Raw genomic sequence first — 16,794 nt, forward strand, 5'->3', positions numbered from 1 at the left:
GAAAATTCCACAGTCCACATAGTACTCTCGCAAACGTTTGCTCTATGCGGTGTAGCAGACTCGTTGCGTCGTAAGAGAACAGGAATATTTTCCTGCATATTAAATACCACACAATTTTATCAAGATTTTTATAAAAGTAATTTTCTTAACCGATACAATAATTTTTTAATAACTTCGTCTGTTACTGTGATCAATTAAAATAACCGTAATAAAAGATAATGGCATTTGAACATTTTTGGAAGAGATGAAATTACGATTACAATTATATAAAGAAGAAAAAGGATAAACAAATATAAAGTATAATTAAAAAGTACGTTTGCGTATATTGAGTTTTACTCTAAAATTACAAATAAATATGAATGTATGTTTGTAGGAATCAGGAAATCTTAAGAACAATTTTTAAAAAAGATTAAAATCAGAAATTAATAATAAAAAATGAAATCAAGAGATCCATTGATGGTAATTTCATTTAAACATTTATAAATATTAAAAGGGCGAAATTGCTTCAATTCAATATGGCGTGGAATGATCATTCCTTTGTTGGAATCCGTACAGTTTTAAAGAAATTATCTTAATCACGTAGAGATACGAACATATAAATCACAATCGTATGCGTTGATGGCATCTATAAATGGAAAAATACACTGAAACCAAAATGGTGATGGAAATTAATCTTCCTGCCAGGAATGACATTTTAATCGATGGAACAATTCCTCCTATTTGGTCTCTGTAAACTAGTCTACAAAGATATGAATTCCTTCATCTCTTATATAAACAAATATAAATTGTTATTATTTAATTCTTAATAATAACAGGAATGCACAATAATGTTTAGTAAAACTTTGTGGTTAACTTTAGTACAAAAACCAATGAAACTTTAATTCTATTAACAATCTTTTCTACTAAGCAGCAGTACAGCTTTCTCGCCATTAAAATATTCGCAACATTTGTCTGACTTAATGCAAAATCCACTTATTATAACTAAGCTTTAATCAGGCGACAAAGCGTCCCTCAGAACAGTTCTCAGTTCCACGATTTCTTTCCTCAATCTTTCTATATCGTTTTCATCTGCCTCTTTCTTTTTCTTCCGGAAATAGCGTTGCACCAATTGGGACATCACTATAGAAAATTGATGATCCTTCTCGGTTTCCGAGGATTCCTGTTAAAAGAGTTCGTCTTAATATTCCAATTTCCTTCAAATTTGATATACTCTATCATATACATGACACTATAAATAATTCACTTTCGTGAAATTCGCGTGACGAGAGTACAATTCAAAATAAAATATCACAGAAATAAAATTGTTATACATTATTCATATAATATTTCGATTTGAATGTTTTCCTTATAATTTCGTTGTATATGCAGCAAATTTAAATATTTAATTTTATTACTAACGATGAAAAAACAGTGAGTAATGTCCCAGCGCGCTCGTTTGTCTTTCTGCGGTTTCAAAAGTATTTTCAGGTAGTCGATGATTGGCCGAATTCCAATAGACGTTGGAATAATATTGAACGGCGGTGGAAGAGCTGTCGTCAGCATGAAGTCGATGTAAACCTAAAAAGCAAAGTTTCATGGGTATCATTTATTCACCTTTGTAAGTCACATTTAATGTTAAGCAACTTTTTTTATCATTTCCCAACCTCTGTACGGCCAAAGGTCCACTCCACGATCATATTTTCTGTTACTCGCGTAAGAGTATTTGACATACACGCGATTAACATATTAAGAATGACTATTACAGCGATGAACATGTATACTGAAACAAAAAGAGAACATGAAACATTGTTCTGTAAAAAAAGGATGTTAGTTGCGTATTGGAATACTGAGTTCGGATGAAATTTATCTGTATTTTGGTCCTAGATCCAAACTCAGAATTCACTATCCTTTCATTTATTATCACATATAATAAATAATTACATAATAAAAGATGTTTATTTTCAAAATATGTCCCCCCAATCTTATAATGTCTGGTCAGCGGTAAATTTATATTAACACTTTTCATATTGTATGATAGAAAAAACATATATGTTTTCAAATTTAAAATATAGTATTGTACTGCTATTACTATCAATATTTTGTTAATATTATTTTTATGCAAATAAAACTTTTCAAATAAATGAAGCAGACTATGGATTCCTTTCTGTATGTATTTTTGTCTTAGATCCAAGCTCAGAACCCACTATCCTTTAATTTACTATTACGCATAATAAATAATTATATAATACTGCATCATATAACTACCCTAAAAAGACTTTAATATTATTTATTACAATATATATTTTTCCTCGTATTCAACACAAAATATGTAAAAATATAATAAAGTACACAATTCGACACTAGAATTACCGAGCATTTAATACCATTGATATGTAATCCCTGTGAAAATTATAATTATTTTACTATTTATTTTCAAGATCATTGCGAATATTCAGTGCTTTTAAAATATCACTAATTGCGAAACAAAAATACCGAAACCGATGATTTTTACTGGTACCGTAGTCCTAGTGTTAAAACAGCATGAAATTACAAATATTGAATCATTACAAGCAAAAAAAGTAAAAATTCTTGTTTTGACGACGAAACATACACGTACGTGTTTTTTTATTTCGAAAATACAAATCTGCTTCTAGAAATATCTGTCAGCAACGTTTATTCTACTTTACTATTAAAATAATCAAGTGACAACATGAACAATTGTCAAATTCAAGTGAACGTTACAATAAAGAATTCATATTCACGTAAAAATTTTCGTTATATATTAAATCTTATAAACTTTTATGTTTGTATTTTTCAATAGATTTGTAGTCACACGTGTTTATATTGAAAATTACGATTATCAAATAGAAGTCTCCCTTGTCGTCATTAAAATAGAAAGAATAAAATGTAAAAATAAAAGATGATAGAATATTCCAACAAATTCAGCATTTCTATATTAAATACATTGATTTTCTTCTCGTGTTACTCAATTAATTTTCTGCTGGTCTCAAATTACGCGAAAATTGCATCGAAATGTTACCTGATAAGGATATGTAGCCGATTATTTCGGTGAACGTGTGATGATTGATGACACTCTTGTAATCTGATTCACCCGGAAGATTCTCGATTATCACGTCTGCGCTTTCCATTGGGGTCATACAGAAAAGCGCCCAGAAAAACGTTTTCAAAGCGGATTTTAAATCGACAAACGAGCTCACCTGCTGTGTTTTAATTTTCGATTGGTCATCGGTTTGCACCATTCCGTCGTAATATTGATAAAGCTTGCATGTGCCTGAAAATATAATTGCAACTGTAAGTATCTATAATACTGAGCAACTCGTAATGCTGCAATGTGATTTTTACAAGATTTTATTTTTCGATATGCTAAGATTTTCTTTTCTTTTGTGTGCGAAGAGTCACGAAAGAATTATTTAAAAAAATATTTTGTTAAGTACAGTATTTATATTAACACTAAAACTACAGAGCAGTTAAATTGACTTTTTGAAGTTCCTCTACAAAAAATTAAGGAGTGCTTCTACTGAGACTTTAATTAATTTATAATTCAGTTTGCGTATTGCTGAATCAATTCTTTTAATAATTTCTCAGAGAACCATCTGTTATCTTTTTAATAAATGTGAACTGAAGGAATGAGGATTGGGTCATTTTAACTCGTCTGATAGTTTTAGTGTTAAAAAAAAGTATATATTATTCAGAAAAATATTTCTAAATATAAATACAATATTATCATATAATATAGTGTTCTGTTCTTGATTGTAAATTAAATTATTCTATTAAAAATTAATTAAAACTAGCGTATACTGACCGACAGTGAAAGCAATCAGAATTATCAAAAACAGAGCGATGAACTTCTGAACGTCGTAGATCATTTTCCCCAAAGATAGTTGAAGAGGTCCCAGATTGTAGTCCAACTGGTAGATGTACATCAATTTCAAAAAGGCCGTTATCGTCGCCAGACAAAACATTCCTTCAGCAATCAACGTGGGATCATACTTGTTCCAATACTTCCGTTCTAATTGAAGTTGTCCGTTTGTTCGCACGTCGATAGCTGCGGTGATCCAATATATGAAGGTCAACACGAAAAGAGATATCATCACTGCCTCGAACCTGAAACAGTTTTCTCATCAAAGTCCTGTTATCTATGATATTTTTTTATTAACGATAAGAAAACTCGAACATATTGTTCCCAGTCGTCTCGCTCGTGCTTTCTGAAGGAAATTCTTATAATATTTTTCACTTTAGGAAGTGGTACTGTGAGATGAAGATAACAAGAAAATATTTATGCAATTTTCGTATGCTGTATTGGAATTTTTTAGCGCTCAATTTGAGTATACTTGACAAATTACTCTGCTTCATTTCGCGATCGTTAAGCAATAATAGAACTATGTAATTAAATTGTAGATATAATAATTATAAACTATATATAATTCAGTAACTTTGAATTATCTGCATTAACTTCAGAAACGATTACAATCTAATTACTGTCGATGAATCCTTAACACATTATCTACCTGCAGTTATCGAACAGTTCATTCAAGATTAATAATCACTGCCAAAGGATTTCTTAATCAAACACCCAATAACGATGGCAATTAAAACTCTGAATTAACAAGCCACGTTGAGCAACATAAGGCAATTGTTATTTGAGAACTGTTAGTGAAAGAAAATGATTAAACCTTTTTTTAATGTGAAAGCATAGGTTATTGAAAAGCCTATTAAGTAATCAATAACCCTTAATAACCCTAAGTAAATCAATTAATCCTTTGCATTCTAAAGTTTTTCACTAGAAACGTGCAGCATTTCTCAATGAGACATAAACGACGTTTTTCGAAATTAATACACGAGAAAACGTACGTTCATTAAGAAACAAGGCTATTTTATTTCAATATTTCTCATATCGATGCATTATACGAAGCAGAATATTATGTATAAGACTATAATTTTGTTATATCAAATCTCTATAGAAGAATTTCGAAAAGTCAATTCAACTGCTTGGTAGGTTTAGTGTTAAACTTGAATATATCGTACCAATACCAACGCTTCGAGAAGAACCTCTTTGGACCGTGTATCAAGCAGAGACGTATTGCAGCCCAAGTATACGAAACGATGTAAATTGACAGGAACCAGACGTACACTGAGGAAGCGTACATGAGGATCAGAAGTCGAAAGGAAACCGTTCGATTCAGTCCGATTTATGTGAATGTCAGAGAGTCATTTGTATACCGGTGTTAGGGGCTCCGCGAAACTGTTCGGACTTGTCGGAGTTCGACTGGAGGAAAACTAAAAGCAGGAAGATTAAGGAGCTCGCGACCGACGAGATGAATTTATTAACGGGCGACTGAAACCATTTCGACCATTTCGAATTGGGCGCGAAAAGTATGATCACAAGAATTACTGGGAGCAAACCGATACGCAGTATTACGTGTCCGAACTGCGCCCAACTGCTCTTTATCTTCCAGTCGTACCAGTCTTCGATCCATTTGGCTTTGATCAACTGGAAATAATTTATAAAATGTGAGAAATTCATTTTTTTTCATATTAATTTTATTATACATATTTATTATATATATAAGTTTATATATAATATTTTATTATTATTATTTTATTATTATTATTTTATTATAATAATAATTTTATTAATTATACTATTAATTTTATTAATAGGAATACAAAGATTTTTACACTAGATTTGGAATAGAAATTGGGCTGGGTAGGTTTAAGGGGGTTGTTTCATTTGAGATTGTGAATGATAGATAGATTTGATGATATTTTGATGTTGAAACATGGGAAATATATCCTTAGGATTTGTAAGAAAGATCAATCTGTCTAATGGTTCTTTGAGTAACAAAGTTAACGAGAACTGATTATTATGAATTTCTTAAAAAGACAAGTTGTTAGTTACCTGAGCTCATTAGAAACTTCTATTTGTTATACAAACTCGGTATCATCGGGAAGCAAAGGTTTTTCAATTCCAAATTTAAAGAAACAAAAGATACATATATTTATTCACTAAATTAATATTTAAATAAATATAGAATTAATAATTAAAGAAGCAAAAGGTATACATATTTGTTCATTTCAAATTGAAATCCTTATCACAGATTCGGCTCGATATCATAAGACAAAAGGCTGATGGAACGAAGTGAAGTAACTTCCAATTTTGCTGCACTAAACCCTCGCCTTATAATATCGAGTAAAACTCGCGATAAAGTTTCGAAACTAAAATTAAATTTACCTTTATCTTGTCATTCATCCTAGGTAGTCATTAAATTCATTTATATCTTGTTATAAAACCTTTATAATAAACGTGGGTACAATGATCATTTCTTATTTCACTTCATCATTAAAGAGAATAGAAATTTCAAGAAAACAATTGAAACATAAATCTACTAATGCCACAGCATAATATAGATTAATATTCATAGCATTAGATTTACGTTTAATAATTGTATTATAAATATCATAATACTTAATCTAAATATAGGATCTAATCTAAATATAATGTTGAATCTAAATATAGAAAAAATAGAGGACAAAGCCTTAATAACCTGTTGCACATTGGGATGAGCCACGAAACTTCGTTGCTTGTAATGCAGCGCGAACAACAGCCTAGGGTACATAAACTTGGAGGAAATGGCGAACCCGGTGGATTGTTTCAAAATGACTTCCACCTCGTCGAACGTTCGCGCGCAATCGATCAGATCGGTGGCGAATCCGGAGACACTCTGCGGAGGGAATGTTACTTGATCAATGATCATTGGCAGAGGAGAAGGCGTTAACCAACCTCGGAGAGCCCTTTGTACTCGTGATAGAATTCTTTGTCGAAGTTAGCAGCCTGGCTCAGCTCGTAAGATAAATTGAATGCTTCGAGAATTGGGTCGTCGACCGTCTGGCAAATATACGCGGGGTTCGTGATCGCCTTGTACGTGAATAATCGCATTTTCTCGATCGTCAGTAAATCAGATCTTTCTCGTTCGCTTCTGCGCTGTCGAAAAGCGGTATCATTAATTTAATCCTATCCTCTTCACGAAATATAGGAGGTTTATACCAGATACTTTAATAATAGAGGAAAGATCTATATTCTGATCTTTTGCTGTTTGAATAATTGAATCGTTTGCAGCAACTTAGTACTCCAAATATGAAAGTTAATTGAAAATAATAAGAATTCATCGCTGAAAAAATTAGTATCGTTTCAAGCTTTAACACTAAAACTACCGAGCAATTAAAGTGATTTATTTCTAATTCTTTATAAATATTAAAACAATACCTTTTTCGAGATTCGAAGGTTTTGTGTTTGCACAGGTATACAAGTTTAATTTAAAATCTCTCGTAAAAACGCATTAAGAATTTAAATATTTACGAAATAGAAATTCTGAAATGTGTCAATTTTACCTGTCCGGTAGTTTTAATGTTAAGATGACGTGTATAATTGCCGAACGTAGTTAACTGGAAAATTCGTACTTGCACTCATAGCAGTTGCAGGACGGCAAATGTGGTCTGGGAATATTATGATGTCTTTTCCGGAGATAGTCGATCAGTTCGAAGTGTCCGCATTGTGCAGCTATCACAAGAGGAGTTGTATCGTCTGGGAAATCAGCGCTTTGCGTGACACCGACGTACTCCAATCCCGACGTTAGTTGATTTAATTTGTTCAGGATAAGATTGACGATTTTCGGTTCGTTCTCCGCGATGGCGTGCAGGTGAGTGTCTCCCGGATCGATGTCTGGAGAAGACAGTAGATATTCTACCATTGCAATGTTCCTGTTGCGGACTGCAATGTGCAGTGCCGTGACGCCCTGAAAAGAAAACGAGTTCTTAACACATTGCGTACTGGTAGCGAGGAATCTCGTTTTTATATAAAGACACTTAGCCATGCAACTTTGCTGATTGCCGTAGCATTTAAGAAAATATTAAATTTGATTCGAATTGATTATCTATTTAAAATATATTACATAACGATATGATATCTGAATTTTTGTATGGATAGTGATATATGTGTAAGCTGATTTCACTGAAAATTGCCATTCGCACAATTCAGTTTTCTGAAAATTGGCCGGTACACAATGTGTTAATAATAACAATAAATTATACTTCATAGTTCTTGATAAAATTATAATTAATGTACAACAATGTTAATGTCTATAATATAATACTTTTATCTATGGTTCTTTTTGAAATTAATACTGAATTTGAATTTGTATAATAATTAAATTATATTAGCACTTTTGATATTATATGATGGAAAAAACGTACCTAATAGAGAAAGATTATTAAATAGAGAGACTCTACACGTGAAAATGCTGTTTGAACTTCTCACATTATGCAACAAAGCCAACTTTTTTGAAACAGTTCTATTATCAAAATTTTATAGACATTTTTGAAAATTCAATACTTGCATCAAGAGTGGATCATCCTTTAAAGCGGGAAAACTAGTAATTGACCATATGTTAGTTAGCGGTTGACTATTTAGAGTAAAATTAAAAACACTAAAGCTTACTACATTAATATCGTTGATTTGCACCGACTATGACAAATTACAAGTAAAAGGACAAATACGAATGAAAAGAAGTTAATTCCATGTTAGAAATTCGAGGCATACAACCAACGTCAATGAAATAAATTGTTAATTATTACGATAAACAATTTAATTCAGGCAAAAGTGTTTCGTAGTTGAGTCGCTAGATACTACAGTATATCTATTGCATCATTATCGAAAAACCATCAGTTTTAAAAACCTGATTTTTTACGTTTTCCTGGAGAAATGGTCCACTACTGATACCAGGTCAATTACTGACGTCTTTACCTTAACACATCCGTTGCCACAGTGGTCCGAAATGACTCGAAAACAATTATAATTCGCAAAACAACTGTCGAATAAAAGTGTTCAATAGAGTCAATAACTAGATAACAGTGTAAAGTAAGAATTATTGTAGCACATAATTAATAATTGTTCCATTTTATCTCTGCTAAAAAGGAATAAGTGATACGTAAAACGTTTATCGTGGCAGTCGACATGTTAACACGGTCAAATCAAATCACTATAATTCTTAATATTTGTAAACATTTCTATATTATACATATTATTACCTAGTGCACTGGCATTCAACAAGATAAACGTGCAATAACAATGACGTAATTCAACTCAATAATTCAATACTATATCTTTCCTCATTTCGTGTATATTGCTCCGTGAATCCTGCGTCATTCAACGTATTAACTGGTTAACACTAATCGTACCTTCACTTTTCCTGCCGTAACCAGTCAAATAACTGGCTGTAAAATGAAGATAAACAAGTCAGATCATAAATGTTTTCCAGTGAAAACAGAAAGAAAAGGAATGGCAAGAAAAGCTGAGTAACCAAACAATATAGGAATTGATATTAAAATTACATATACGAAAAAAGCCTAGAATTTTAAATCCGGTCATTCGACCGGTTCTCGGTACGGTTAGTGTTAAATAGCGTTTTCCAACTTTTCAGACTTTCCATGATCATAGAATTTCTAGTAATGGCGGACTCGTGGCGCACGCTTTCCGGTTCACGTGAGATCGACTTTCGAACTTCTATCCGCTTCTTTTTCTTTCGGTAGTGTCCCTTTTTGCGCGGAGAATGGGAGGACAAGGTTTGTCGCCCATCTGCGGCGTGTTTACAGAGGCGGCTCCCGACAATGGACCGGGCCCATTGTTGCCGTCGGCAACGGTCACAATATTCCGTGATGTTCCGACTTTCGGATAGGTCCCCAGGGGGACCTGTGTACTTACACGCACCGCCACGATGCCACCTTGTGATATATGCCTGGTGAAGGACCATAGCCATTCACCATCGGCAGCTGTCTGCTTGACACCGCGCCGGCTCTCGTGGCTCCGGCGATATTTGCGGTTTCCGTAAATTGCGCCAGCGATAGCGGGATGGACCAAAGGGCCAAGATCAATATGGACTTATGAATATCAATTAATTGAACACCTTGCTCTGGGATTTCTTTCGTGATCGATTTCGTCGTTGATAATTTAGTGTACAAAGAAATGAAGATGAGAAAATAGATACACGATATAGATATTGTCGAAGGAAGTATTAAATAATAGTTTTTGCTATTATTTAAGTTTTAATATTATAAAGTATTATAATATAATATATATAATTATATAGTATAGTATTATAATATAATTTATCAAAAAGTAGAAGAGTTTATACTTATATGAATACGTACTTACGGAATTTCTTTGATGATCGATAGAATCATTTCGTCGTTGATGATTTAAAAATAAATACATAATATAATAGATAGTTTATAAAATAGATACATAATATAATGGATAATTTATAAAATAGATATATAATAGGTATTGTCGAAGAAAATATTAAATAATAATTTTTGCTATTATTTGAGGTTTATTAAAATTTATGTTATAGAACTTCTGATGGTAGTGCCAATTTTAATTTTCAGTAGGGTAAAGTATGTTATATAATTTATAAAAAACACAAGCATTTATATTTTCTTTAGGACAATGTAATATTAATTTTATTTGATGCATGCCTATAATTATATGATTTACACTTTGTTTATTTCTACTAAATGAAAATTGCTAGCTAAATATATTTAATTGTTAGCTGATATAAATAATCTATAAATATATATGACGTCATGAACAAGGATCACAAATGAATGTGTCATTTTGTTTCTTTGTACTGGTGCAATCTAATTAGTCAGTTTTATCTCATCTTTGATTTTAATTTACTATAGGTATAATTTAGAAAATCATTTAAAATTTACAGTTCGGCATGGGATAAAAAATAAGTTAAGTATAAAAAATACAGCTTGAGGAACGTAGAATCTAGTACTGTAGTTATCTCGTTCAATTTTTTAATCGAAAGGTAAAAGAAATGCTTCGAACATCTATGTAACATTAAAGCTGTTTCACTGAATATCTTTCCAATGCTTTTAATCGAAAAATAACTCATGCACTGCTTTGCAATTCTCAAACTACATCGAGGACTTATTTGAATCATTACATGCGATATCAGTTTGATCGAGCTCTTTATTTGTGAAAAACATTACTGTCCCGTTTTACCTGACCATTCCGTTTTACCCTACTATTTCCTACTTGCAATACATGCATATATGAATGACACAGTCCCCAAGGAAACATTGGTGTCTCATATATGAATGATATAGTACGCAATGTATTAATGGAAAATATACAGTTGCCAGCTACACGTGTTTGTAATATTTTCATTCTATCAAATTCTTCTATTTTTATATAACTTGTACTCGCTTTATTTAATTTTTGCATTTAATATATTTACCATAAAAAAATTGTGCGTTTATTTACTCGATATATTTATGATTAAAAGAAGAAGAAAATAATGTACACCTGTGTAAATTTATTTTGCAATTAAAACTTCAGCAATTCTCTTCGGAAAGCTCATCTTTCACCAAACAAATAATCAGATTCACACATTTTTCAATTCTTGGATTTATCACTCGGTCAAAGCGTAATAAATACCTTTCCAGAGGAATTTGAGAAATTGACTGAGTGCCAGGGCCAAGTAAAATATCGTGTAGTTGGCTCGGGGATATATCACTTATACGGTTCAGAGGCTGACACTTTGAAAACCTCGACATGTTCTCGACCCTAACAGAACTTCCTGTGGCCTTGAGCGATCCCATTCATTTGCGGATTGTTCACAATTTGTTTCGCTTTTCTTGAGTATTGATTGAAACTTTTCGGTTGACATGTGGTTGAATGCAAGTTTCGCAAAATGGATTCCTTTCGATTGATTGATGACTCTGCGCGGTGGAGATGTCTCTTCTATTCATTGAGCACGTGGATTCATTTTTCTAGGGAGAGATTTCAATTGAAGCTTATACATTGACAGCGAAAAGGGAGACTCGATCCAGTTACTAATGTGACAACTTGACTACTAAATTATTTTTAAATTGCCATTCTACGTTAAACGTTAGAATTGTAATAAATACAATAGATATCTTGGAAAGTCTCAACTACATAATAAACAATTGTTTGTTATTGTTTATTTTATATATTTACATACATAAGCGTAAGAAGTTAAATCAAATCGAATATTTTCGTTTCTTTTCTCGAACTCCACTCAGTTTACTTTTAAATATAATCTCAAAACTTTCAATAGCTGCTGAATTTTCATATCTTAATTTCTAACGAATAGAAAAACTCTGCAAACATTAGAAACCTACTTCCTAAATCCACTAACCAAATTTCACAAAAACCACGTAAAAATCATCTCATTACTGAAAAACTCATCGATCTATCTTCATCTGAATTAACATTGCAACCAGTCAAACGACGAATTTTAAAATTTGCTTCAAAATTCTGTGTTTTCTTTCGTTTATTTAACTGTCTATCAACTCCTATATTGCCCGATTAATCAGTTCTTCAATTTTCGTCTTTCCTTTTGCTTGTTTCCACTAAGAAAAGTGTATTATTTAACTTGTTTACCTTTATGTTGTAACCGGTTATTTGATTAGTTATGGTAGAATTAGGCATATACAAAGTACCAGTACGTTTAATGTTAATCCCCATTGAAACTCCTAATCCTCCACGGAGCAACCTGTTGATCCAATCAACGAAAAATCTAGCTTCCAAGAAGCCCAGAGGATCCGGCTGTTTCATCGTCACAGCGAACCGAACGGAATATGGAAATTCCCCGGGTGACTCCGAACGCTTCATGGATATTAGGTCGCCACCGAAAACGGGAGCAAACGCAGCGGTCCGTGGGGGCAGCTTGCGGCCGAGTCGATGGCGAGGGGATTCCCGGATGGAATTTACAGCGGGACGAGTCATTTGAATAATTTTTATCGGTCCTCGGGCTGAAACCATTGTCTTGTAAAGGACGGCCTGAAATATGGCTGTAGATACACGGGGGCAGCCAGTCAGCTTCTATCGTCCCATTTAGCTTATGCACCCGACCTGGCTTCTTTTCCTCGTTCTCTTCGGCTTCACCTTCGTCCGCGCGTCCTCTTTCGCTCGCGTTCCTTTTCATTCTCTTCCTCTTCACTCTATGCTTCTCTTTTTTTGTATCTCTGCTTTTTCCTTTTTTTCTCGTTTTCTCTATTTTCCTCTTTCTTTCGTTGTCTCTATTTCTCTCTTTGTTTCGTTTCCTCCCTTTTCCTTTTCCTTTGTAAGGTAGATCGGGGTGAAACGGATATTCCTCTCTTTCCAGCTTTTTGCTTACAAAACGAAGGTTTTTAAGTTTTCCAAAAATCTTTAAAAAAAGTTTTAAAGAATTCTTTAAAGCTGAATGTCTATTAATAAGAAATTGCTGAAAAAAGACGTTGATTCTAAGTTTCAACTATTAGTTCTTCGCTGTTAAATCTGAACTGATCGGTTTCGTCTCGGTTTACTCTCTCTCTCTCACTTCCTATTTCTTTCGCTGTCTCTCTTTTCCTCTTTATTTCGTTTTCTTCCTCTTTTTCTCTTGCTTTTTATCTATTTCTTTTCTTCTTTCTTTCTATCTCACTCTCTTTCTCTTCCTTTACATCTATCCCTTTTCCTCTTTCCTTCATTCTTTCTGTTTTTCTCCTTTTCTCTATTTTTCGCTTCTCTTTCTCCCTCTGTTTGTTTCTTTCTCTCTGTCTCTCCTCCCCTTGCGATCTCAAGGCGGCCAGCTCAAAGTGAACCGAGGGTTGGGCTTTTTGGGAACCCTGAAGAGAGCTGGATGACACGAACAGCACGAGCGCGGGGGAGGGATTAACATTCCACGGGGGGTACGTGTACCTACGCGGGATGAAGATCGGAGATAACGAGGTCCAGACTTGAACGACTGGATGTTCCATAATATTACGCAAAATTTGATATTGCACGGTATTGGTGGCCGTTTGGAGAAGTTTTTGTTGCGTTACATGACGCTTGGAACTCGTACCTTAACCCTTTGCACTTGATTTATTTTCAATGTTGTTGGGTGCGAACTTGTATTTACTTTTAGGGAAATGAGTTGAAGCAATTTACAACGGTAGCATTCAACTTTTTATATTTATTTTATTTATTATTATTATAATACAGTTTAATTTTTACAATTTTTTCAAGTGTGCTATTTTTCAAAACAATTTCCATAACAAGTTCTATAACAAATTTTTATTGTCATCTCCAGCATGACATACGAGTGCAAAGGGTTAATCCTAGAATGAACAATTGAAATGACGGTTTCCAAATTTGTTGTTCTGTATTGCAAATACCAAATACTATTATAACTATGGAGTCTACGTCGATTTTAGTTAAAATAAAAGAATGAGTATACATAAGAATTTATTTTATCAATCACTGTTATTTTAAAATTTCATATAGGCATAGGATACCGTAATACCTGAAACTTTATCAATATGGTCCATCAATATGCTGGTTGTTTTAGTGGAATGGTAAATTATTACTAGCATAGGTTTGTTATTTCATATAGCATCACTTTCTCCTCTACTTTGATCTTTTCCCTTTTTCGTCAGAAAAAGTAATGACTACACAAGCTACATATGTAACATCTTTGTGATTCAATATTTCGTAGTAAACGGAGTTATTAAAGAGCACCGTTTTCGATCTGTGTAATATGAATGCACAGAATTATTGATCTTCGAAGACCTTTTATTCGATTGTCTGAGAGAAACGTCAATTACATTGCACAATTTTCTAGAGAGGACTTTATGTTTGTTTTCCATTTCCGATTTGACTGTCTACGAGGTATCCTTTTACAGAGTGGTAGAAAAAGGCTCATAAAATTATAGATAGGTAATTTCCGCCAAATAAACACAGAAAATTTTAATGAATGTAGTTTTAATAATAAATGTCGAATAATATATTTTTTCAATATTATAAAGAATTTTTCTTTCACGTTTTCCATGCATACTGTAAAGATCTTTTTATCATTAGACCTCGCTAAAGTAATATCAGTTGAACGTTGTTAATGACTAATTACAGAAAGCTATTAGTAGCGTTTCATACTTTGGTAAAAATAACATTGTACCAGAATCGGCAAACCATAAAAATGGAATTTTCAATAAAAATACCAAATTCTTTCAAAGAAGACACGAAGAAAATCTTCTACAATTTAAAAAAAAGAAAGAACAAGATAATAAATTTTGGTACACAATAAAATAGCTACATAGCGTCTAATCAATTTCTCAAAACGTTATTCATCCCTAAGTTCAAAAATATTCATTTTTTCATAGAAATTCATAAAAACACTTCTTCTCCATTTGGTGAATATTATCTATCTTCAACGTTCTGGACACCCTTTCCTTATCGCCCTATATTTCTCCCTCGTTTGGTTGATCCCTTCCGGAAGGTATATCGCAACTGGGACAGACGGCATTGCTCTTTGAGCCCGAGGCACAAGAGACACTTCCGTGTAAATCATCGGTTGGAAATGACCTCGAAAAAGGGGTTGACAGAGGCGGATTCAGTGAAGGAAAAGAGGAAAACGGCCGGCATCTCGGTTTTACCTGTGCCTTCTAGTGAATCAACGTAAACGACCGGCACCACTTACGGTTATGTTGTGGGAAACCGGTGATGGGAGATAAATTCAGGGATTTTTACGAGCCGTTAAGCCTAAAAACTGACTCTAAATCGTTCCTTTGTCGTTCAGTTTTGTGAAAGATATTATCAATTAATTGTTTGGTTTTGGCTTTGACATATGGCTCACGAGGGAGATTATGTTCAGTATTATGTTGATATTGGGTGATATTGAATATTACGTTGATATTGATGATATTGAATATTATTTTGATATCGATGATATTGAATATTATATTGATATTGATGATATTGAATATTATATTGATATTGATGACATTAAATATTATATTGATATTAATGTTATTGAATATTACATTGATATGGATGATATTGAATATTATATTTACATTGACATTATTGATATATAATAGTGAAATTATAACGGCGATTCTATTCTGATCTTTTTGTTGGGAGCAATAATTGTTTTTAGCATATTTACTTACTCCTAATTATTTTTATTATCATATGATAGGTTAATTACTTTTGCGGTGCAATTACCTGAAAGTCAACGGCGTTTATGTTGAAATTCGAATTTTTTTGGAGAAAGTGACTGACGTCCGACACGTTTCCGATGTCCACAAGTTCGAAGAATTCCTTCTCCGCTTTTTGTAAACGGGTAACAATGACGCTGGATTTCTGGAATATGAAAAAAATCGTCAGTAGGTGTACATTATTAATTGAAATTAACGGAGAATTGACTTGATGTGCTGATGAACTGGTAAAAATAGTTACAATTCATGTAAACTACAAGATTAATTATTTTACCAGTTAATTTTAAATTGTTAAAAAGACTGTCAGAATATTTGATAACCTTCAAGAAATATGAGTTACTATATTTGAACATTTGCCGAAATTAACAATCAAAAACACTTACCCTTTTCACTATGACGTCTGGATCGAATTCCATTTGTGCCCGTATTTAATCTTTCATTTTGGAAACTATCAAGAGAATCTTTTTTCAAAGAACGATTTAATGTATCGATCGTAGTTGTACAGGTTTCAAGATGAAACGAGTAACAAAGAACCATCGATACAAATAAAGTTCAGAACAATTCTTTTTTCCATTCAGTGATGAAATTAGCATTGAACTGTTGCTTTGCGTATCCATTATTTTCTGTCGAAACGAAATAAGTTTTTCTTACTTATTCATAAGTGCTAATAACAATGACATACTAAAAAAATATTGTAGCGTATTATTCTGGAAATGAATGCACGAACGAACGAACGATAAATGTGCGTACAATTGATGAATGGCGACTGTA

The 16,794-nt window shown here is 32.8% G+C and overlaps 1 protein-coding gene across 1 annotated transcript; it reads right to left on the bottom strand.

Moving 5' to 3' along the window:
* Positions 1-988: 988 nt before the first annotated feature.
* Positions 989-16,439, bottom strand: LOC116425630 (short transient receptor potential channel 4). Its single transcript, XM_076373367.1, has 12 exons — positions 16,407-16,439; positions 16,031-16,168; positions 7,459-7,793; positions 6,782-6,977; positions 6,546-6,722; positions 5,209-5,491; positions 5,026-5,119; positions 3,803-4,104; positions 3,020-3,271; positions 1,644-1,759; positions 1,399-1,557; positions 989-1,159 (listed from the first exon to the last, which is right to left on the bottom strand). The coding sequence occupies exons 1-12, from the start codon at positions 16,437-16,439 to the stop codon at positions 989-991; spliced, it is 2,256 nt and encodes a 751-aa protein (XP_076229482.1).
* Positions 16,440-16,794: the final 355 nt, after the last annotated feature.

Source organism: Nomia melanderi, chromosome 13, assembly GCF_051020985.1.
Source record: "Nomia melanderi isolate GNS246 chromosome 13, iyNomMela1, whole genome shotgun sequence".
Classification (NCBI taxonomy): Eukaryota; Metazoa; Arthropoda; class Insecta; order Hymenoptera; family Halictidae; genus Nomia; species Nomia melanderi.